This window comes from Mustela lutreola, chromosome 3 (assembly GCF_030435805.1).
Source record: "Mustela lutreola isolate mMusLut2 chromosome 3, mMusLut2.pri, whole genome shotgun sequence".
Classification (NCBI taxonomy): domain Eukaryota; kingdom Metazoa; phylum Chordata; class Mammalia; order Carnivora; family Mustelidae; genus Mustela; species Mustela lutreola.
Window position 1 is genome coordinate 174,986,920 of NC_081292.1, and position 7,613 is coordinate 174,994,532.

The 7,613-nt window shown below is 44.9% G+C and overlaps 1 protein-coding gene across 1 annotated transcript; it reads left to right on the forward strand.

Annotated features, from left to right (window-relative positions):
* Window positions 1-3,758: 3,758 nt before the first annotated feature.
* Window positions 3,759-5,439, forward strand: LOC131827367 (small cysteine and glycine repeat-containing protein 3-like). The gene has a single exon (XM_059167820.1). The coding sequence runs from the start codon at window positions 4,390-4,392 to the stop codon at window positions 4,930-4,932; it is 543 nt and encodes a 180-aa protein (XP_059023803.1). The 5' UTR covers window positions 3,759-4,389; the 3' UTR covers window positions 4,933-5,439.
* The last annotated feature ends 2,174 nt before the right edge of the window (window positions 5,440-7,613 follow it).

A 7,613-nucleotide genomic window follows, 5' to 3' on the forward strand; every position in this document is an offset into this window, starting at 1 on the left:
ACACTCAGCCTTAGATCCTGTTCTAAAACACACACCAACTAATGGCACAAAATGGTCCATCACGGAATCTCCCAGCACAGAACATCATTTATGCCAGGGGCTGAATGCTTCTTTATTATTGAGACGTATTTTTTTTTAGGTGAGTCTCGGGTGACTATATTGCTTTGAAATAATAGCTGAGAAAATTCTTTGGAAAATACTTTGGGAAGATAAAGCAGTGGTAAGTGTTCTTAACCTTGGCGGCACTGACATTTTGAACCAGACAGCTCCTTGTCGTGGGGAGTGTCCTATGTATTCTAGGGTACTGAACAGCATTCCTGGCCTCTGACTAATTATGGCAAACTCTCTCCCAGTGATGACAACCCAAATGTCTCCAGACATGGGCAAAATAGCCCCCCACTGAGCTCCAGAGCACTACCAAAATGTAAGGGAAATATCCCATATCCTAGCACTTGGGCAAAGGACGCAAGTTCAGAACTAGCCCTTGAAGTCTACAAAAGGATTTTGTATGAAATTCTTCTGTCTTTTTACATTTTTGGAGAGAGCCCCCCGGGACATATGATTCAGAAGGCATGAAATATGTGGGGTAGCTGGTGAGTGAGGCCAGGGAGGGGCTCACGCACGCGGACTGATCCCTGCCACAATACTGACAAGAGGCCAGAGCTCAAAACAAACATGTTTTGTTGGATGGAGTCACTTGATTTGTGGTCTCATCACTTTCTTTTGTGTCAAATACCACAGGGAGGCAGGCGGTCAGTAGTAAGAAAAATCACAGGAAATGCTAGTGATGCCAACAAAATGAAATCCTAGCCCCCTTTAAAAAATGAAGTAGAGCACAGCACAAAATCAAAACAAAACAAAAAGCCACGTGAGTCTCTGCTGTTTTGCTTGTCAGCACAACCCGGCATTCTATCTTTCATCCCCACAGGAAGGGGAAAAGGGAATATAGAGAAAGGCTATGCTTGGTGAGGGAAACCGGTGGGCAACTTTGTTGAAGCAGCAGGCTTGCCTTCTGACTCCTGGTTGCACAAACATGGCTGAAGAGACAGGAAGCCAAGCAAAGGGGCCTGGAGACAAGAACTTTGTATACTATGCTGTACCCCAGGGAGCTCAAAATGGTTTCCAAGAGACCCTGGTTGCAGAAAATAGAAAGGTAGTGATCCAAGAAATAGGTAAGAGGCCATAAAAACAGAGCTAGGAGAATGCCGTGGACAAATCTACCATCTTGGAACGTTGGCCTGGGGCTTATATCCCATGCCTCCTTCCCCCTCTGTTCCTGTTGCTAACAGGCTGGGTAAGAAGACCCCATCTTTTCCAAGATCTGCCACTGTGTCCTCCTCTGTGTCATTTTGGAAACCTTCAGTGTGATAAGATTTTGGGCCCAAATTCCTTAGCCTGATCACATCTGTCTTAGTTCGGGCTGCTCAAACACAACACCAAACACTGGGTGCCTTATAAACACTCACAGTTCTTGAGGCTGGAAATCCAAGGTCAGAATGCCCCCATGGTGGGTTTTGGTGAGAGCCCTCTTCATGGTTGCTGACTTCTCAATGTATCTCCACATCGTGGAAACAGGAGGTGAGAGTTCTCTGGGGTTCCTGACTAAGGGCACTAATCCCATTCATGAGGGCTCCACCCTCATGACCTGATCCCCTCCAAAGCCCCCCCCCCCAATACCATCACAATGGGGGATAGTATTTCAGCCGATGCATTTTGGACCCACCTCCCACCAATCTATCCCTTTCTCAATTCACTTCTGTGTTCCTGATACGGGAATGAAAGTATAAATAAAATATGACCCCAGACTTCAAGGAACTCATTCTGGTCAGGAACACAAAGTATATAATCTGGCAACATGACGGCAGAAAAAAAGGAGTAGAAAAAGTGGCAAGAAAGGAGTGTGCAATGCTTTGTGGGCAATGATGACACAGACACAACATGTTTCAGCTGAGCTTTGAGTAAGACCAGAAAACTCTCAAGAGGCCACAGGTGAGGAAAATGGGGGTGTGAGGTATCCTTCTTGAAATATAATTTTTTTTAATAACCGGTCATAGTATCTTTCTGAATATAAAAAAAATCCAAGAAATTAAACTTAGTTGTGAAGGCCAAGGTCATGTGCCATTTCCTTAGGCTTTGCAGTCTACGGTGACATTTGCAGAGGGGACTCAAGTGATCATGAGACCCAGGAGCTCCTTCAGAACTGCAGGCATTTCTGCAGAGAAGCATAGCCTCAGAAGACCACTACTCTACCCAACATACGTGAAATATGACAGGAACTAGTTATGATCCCTGCGAGTGATGCTGAATCTCAAAGTTATAGCGGAAAGGAAAAACAGAGCCTGGACGTGTCAGCAGTAGGTTCTGAGAAAACAGAGCAGATCTTACAATTGAAGGGACATAGTTGTCCCTTTGTTATGCTCAGCCAAGGTGAACCAGAGTCGAGTCGGGAATTCTGGCTCAGACCCCAGGTGTGACACTCAGCATGTACCTTGACCCCTCTGAACCAGTGCTAATGGCATTTACCTCCTAGGACTGCATGGACACTAACCACGATAAGGTACATGTGATTAGTTTCTTTCTTCTAGGAAAGCTAGAAATGGAAGCTACAGTGACAAAGTAAGGTTGCTACATTTATTTTGAACCTCAATATGTAATAGTCAAGATTTTACTGTGATTATTTTAGGCCTGGTGACACAAAGCTAGGCAGGGCATAAACTGCATACAGTTGACCCTTGAACAATGCAGGATTAGGGCACCAAACCCCCCCACACAGTTTAAACTATAACCTTTGACTTCCCGAAAACTTAACTACTAATAGCCTACTGTTGACTAGAAGCCTTACTGATAACATAAAACATCGACTCACCCATTTTATATGTTACATATATTATATACTATGTTCTTACTTTAAATAAGCTAGAGAAAAAAAAAATGTTGTTAAGAAAACCACAAGGCAGTGGCGTGCCTGGGTGGCTCAGATGGTTAGCCTCTGCCTTTGGCCGGGGTCACAATCCCAGGGTCTTGGGATCAAGCCCCGAGTTGGACTCCCTGCTTGGTGGGGAGCCTGCTCCCCCTTTCTCTCTGCCTGCTGCTCTGCCTACTTGTGTGCTTTCTCTGTGTCAAATAAATAAAAATCTTTAAAGAAAAAAAGGAAAAAGAAAATCACAAGGCAGAGAAAATACATTTACACAACTGTACTGTATTTATTTTAAAAAATGCACTTGCAAGTGAAACCATGGAGTTCCAACCTAAGCTGTTCAAGTGTCCACTGCACATTTTTCAAATTAAACGTGAATTATTACAATGAGAAGACATTCTGGAAAAGTTAAAACTGGAGACAGAGATTTGTAGAGAAACAGGGACAAATAGGCAGAACACAGCTCTGTGTGATACTATAATGGTGGTCATTATACATTTGCCAAAACTCAGGGAATTTATAACACCAAAGCAAGGGGGAGAGAAAACAGTGAACTTTGGGAGATAACAACACGTTGAGTTAGGTTCGTCCATTGTGACAACTGTCCCAACTTGGGCAGGATGCTGATGACTGGGGGATACTGCATGTGGGGACAGGGAGTATATGGGAAATCTCAGAACCTTCAGATCCGTTTTGCTGTGAGCCTAAACCTGGTCTAAAAAATATAGTCTACTTTACTCTGAAACTAATAATACATTATACATTCACTAATTGATTTACATTTTAAAAAAAGATTTGTGTGTGTGTGTGTCCGTTTATACACACACACACACACACACACACACACACACACACACACATAGTCTACTTTAAAAAAAAAAAAAGATATGACTTAACCTACATGAAGGAAACTGAGACATGGAGGGACCATGGTTTTCCTGGGCCTTGGAGCCAACTTGGCTCCCCCCACTACCCCTTGAGTGCAGAGCACAGGGAGATGGGAGCTGGTGTGGGAAACTCTTTTTGACTTATATCAGCACAAGCCCTCCAGCCCCAGAGCAGTCCCTTTCCAAGTGACCTTCCCATCTTTTGACCCATGAGTCAAGGACCAAGTGAATCTGAAAATCAATGAGAAAACTTCTGGATTTTGTAGCCTGAGAACTTTATGACAAGTGACAAGAAGCAAATGGAGGAGCTTTGCTTCCCCAAGGGGGACCCCACCTTCTCTGGCCTTCAGCAAAGACTACCTGCGAGCAGAGGAAGGTTCGCCTGTAACCCACTCGGCAAAGGGACCCCGATGCTCACAGAATGCATGAATCTTCATCCCGGGAGACTCCTGTGCTGGTCATCCTTGCGCTTGAAGACTGCTTGATGCAAACTAGATTAAACATTCAGAAACATGTTGTTTATTAAAAGCACAACTGGAGGAAGAAGTAAATGCTAAAACAATTCTATGAAGTCAGAGGTGCTCAATGAGGAAATGCATTCAGGGTCTTGTGAAATTCCGCCAAGGAAGCTGGTGCAAACCACAACAAGGAAGTGGCCACATGCCCGGGGCTGGGCCCAGAAGCAGGTATATAAGGGTCCGTGAGGCACAGGGCACCAGACCTCCCTCATCTCCTGAATCTCCCTCCTCACCTCTCCTGAGTCCTTACTCTCCTGACACCATGGGGTGCTGTGGCTGTGGAAGTTGTGGCGGCTGCGGTGGCTGCAGCAGTGGCTGCGGCGGCTGCGGCGGCTGCGGTAGCTGCGGTGGCTGCGGCGGCTGTGGCGGCTGCGGTGGCTGCGGCGGCTGTGGCAGCTGCACCACCTGCAGGTGCTACCGCGTGGGCTGCTGCTCCGCCTGCTGCCCCTGCTGCTGCGGCTGCTGTGGGGGCTGCTGCAGTACCCCCGTGGTCTGCTGCTGCCGCCGCACCTGTGGCTGCAGTTCCTGTGGCTGTGGCTCGTGTGGCTGCGGCTGTGGAAAGGGCTGTTGCCAGCAGAAGTGCGGTTGCAAGAAACAATGCTGCTGCTAGGCGGCCTGTCAGCTCTGCCTCTAGCGTGAGGGATGTCTGGGGCTTTGCTCACAGCATTTGGTAAGACCTTCCTCCATCCCTCCTGCCTGCTCGCTGCTGTCCTATTACTTTGATGTCTTAGAGCTGCTCATTCTGTCCTTGTGCTCCGAGTTTTTGGGCTGATTCTTCCCCTTCAGTGTGCTAGCATGTTGACACCAATTTCTTCTCCCTGTATTTTCCAGAAGGTAACATCCAGCAGGTAACTATTCTCTGCCATCTTTGAAATTTTGTCTCCATCTGGAAGAAAGATAAAGGAGCACTGTATATTGTCAGCCTTAGGGAGTGGGAACATGGGCACCCAGGTCAAACATCTATTTATGTTATAAGCTTGATAAAATAAAATCATGATACTTAATATTTCATTCTCTTCAAAAAATTACTTATGATGAGCATTTCTATTGTACATTCATTAACTTCTTTCCATTTCTATGTCTCTGTAAAAAAAAAGGTAATTCTTAATAAAAAAAAATTATTCACATTATTCTAATGTGTCTGTCTGTTGTATAAGATGTGTACCCTCCCATGACTGAGGTCAATGGAGGAGAAGACTAATGGTGATATTTAAAGACTTGAGGCAGGCTTCAGTTCATGGGTGATTGGTCCTATACTGTGCTATAATGGGTTTTACAATAAAGATAGAAATGGGGGTGGGGCAGGTAGAACCCCAACTTTGGGTCGTTGTGTCATTGAGGGAAATTCCTGGCTCTCTTACACGTCTTCCTGATTTCTGTGTCTGCAGCTGAATTCTGGTAGTAAGTGTTGGGCAACCCTGCATGGTAGATCGCGTTTCACTCCATTGCTCTGTACATTTCACTCATTCATTCACTCAGCAGATATGTAAGTGCTGTGTTAGGTATAAAGCCAAGCACCAGGGATCTAAAAGAAGAACAAGCCTTTGAAGTTGATGTCTGAGTGGCAGAGGGAGAGTCAATCACAAAACAGCATTCCATGCCAGGCTCCTTTGGTCACCCTTTCTCCACACCTTGTCAATGATTCAAATAGATTTTTGTGTATATCACTGTACACAACTGAGCGTACAGCAGAGTACCACCATAGGAGACACTCAATTCATTTGCTGGATAAGAAGACCAAGTGAGCGGTTGACATTTTCCACGGGGCTTTTTTCCCCATCTTCCGTTGCATTCGACACAAATGAGCACCCGTCCTCCCTAATAACCCTTCATCCTCGTCCCAGTGACTCTCTCTCATCCTCTGCGTGTTTGCCCATCGTGGACACCCCATTGCGTGACGCTAGTCCTCTCCTCGCATTTTCTACATCCTCATCTGATCTCTACTCTGTCTTCTTCTTCTTTTTTTTCTTTTTCATAGCACCTAACACTTTCTAACATACCATGAAATTCCGGAATGTATCATGTTCACCCCATGGTATCCCCTCTGTCTCATGTCATGCACAAATGTACATTCTGCAAAGCAAAGATTTCTCACTCTTTTGTTTACTGGAAGTATCTCAAGCACCTCGAACAGCATCTGGCGCATAATATATACGCAATAAGTTGCTGCTTTTCTTTTTTAAGGTTTTATTTATTTATTTGAGAGAAGAGAGAGAGAGAGCATGATCGGGGATGGGTGGGGAGGGGCAGAAGGAAAGAGACAAACAGACTCTCTGCTGAGCAGAGAGCCCAGCTTGGGGCTTGATCCTATGATCCCAAGATCTTGACCTCAGCCAAAGGCAGACACTTAATTGACTGAGCCACCCAGGTGCCCATAAATAGCTTTTTTTTTTTTTTTAAGATTTTATTTATTTATTTGACAGAGATCACAAGTAGGCAGAAGGAAAGGCAGGGGAGAAGGAGGGAAGCAGGCTCCCTGTTGAGCAGAGAGCCCCAAGCAGGGCTCGATCCCAGGACCCTGGGATCATGACCTGAGCCGAAGGCAGAGGTTTAACCCACTGAGCCATCCAGGCACCCCCATAAATAGCTTCTTAATGAATAAGTGATTTTTTAAACTTTTTTTTTTTTATTATGAAACATGCCAAATATAAACAGAAGTGGAGAATATAGTACAACACCTTCTTAGGAACCGTCACCCAAGTCAACAATTATCAACATGACCAGTCTCTTATCATCTATGACCTCATCTATACCCCTCCCAACAGTGGATAATACATAATGAAATCCAGACCTCTTGTACCTAATCAGCAAATACGTTTACGTTCCTTCAAGTGAATGAATTCCTCATCATCTCTCTCTGATTTAGACTATGGCCAAGGGCTATCAGAGAAATACAGAAGGAAACTCAAGGTCCAAAATGAGCTCCTCTCTTTGCAGAGGAAATTGTGACACCCTGGACCTTTAAGAAAATTCCGGTGTCCTCTGGGAAGGCCTGTCAGTCAACATACCAGGGCACTCCATTGCACAATGAGCAGGGTACTCCCACTCCCAGCCTGGTAATTTATAAATCAATTTTCTGCAAATCATAGGAAGGTGAAAATAGAAAATCCAAGCCAAAAACAGGGCAGTGACTCAAAAACACGTGGGATACTTGTAACCAATTTCACTTCCAGTCAGAGTACTAGAAACCAAACAGTAAATTTTGGGGAAGGTTTTCCGTTTACCAACAGATAATGAAAAAAGTTTTTGTTTTTGTTTTTTCCCCCATTTTAATCAATGAGAACTTCATAA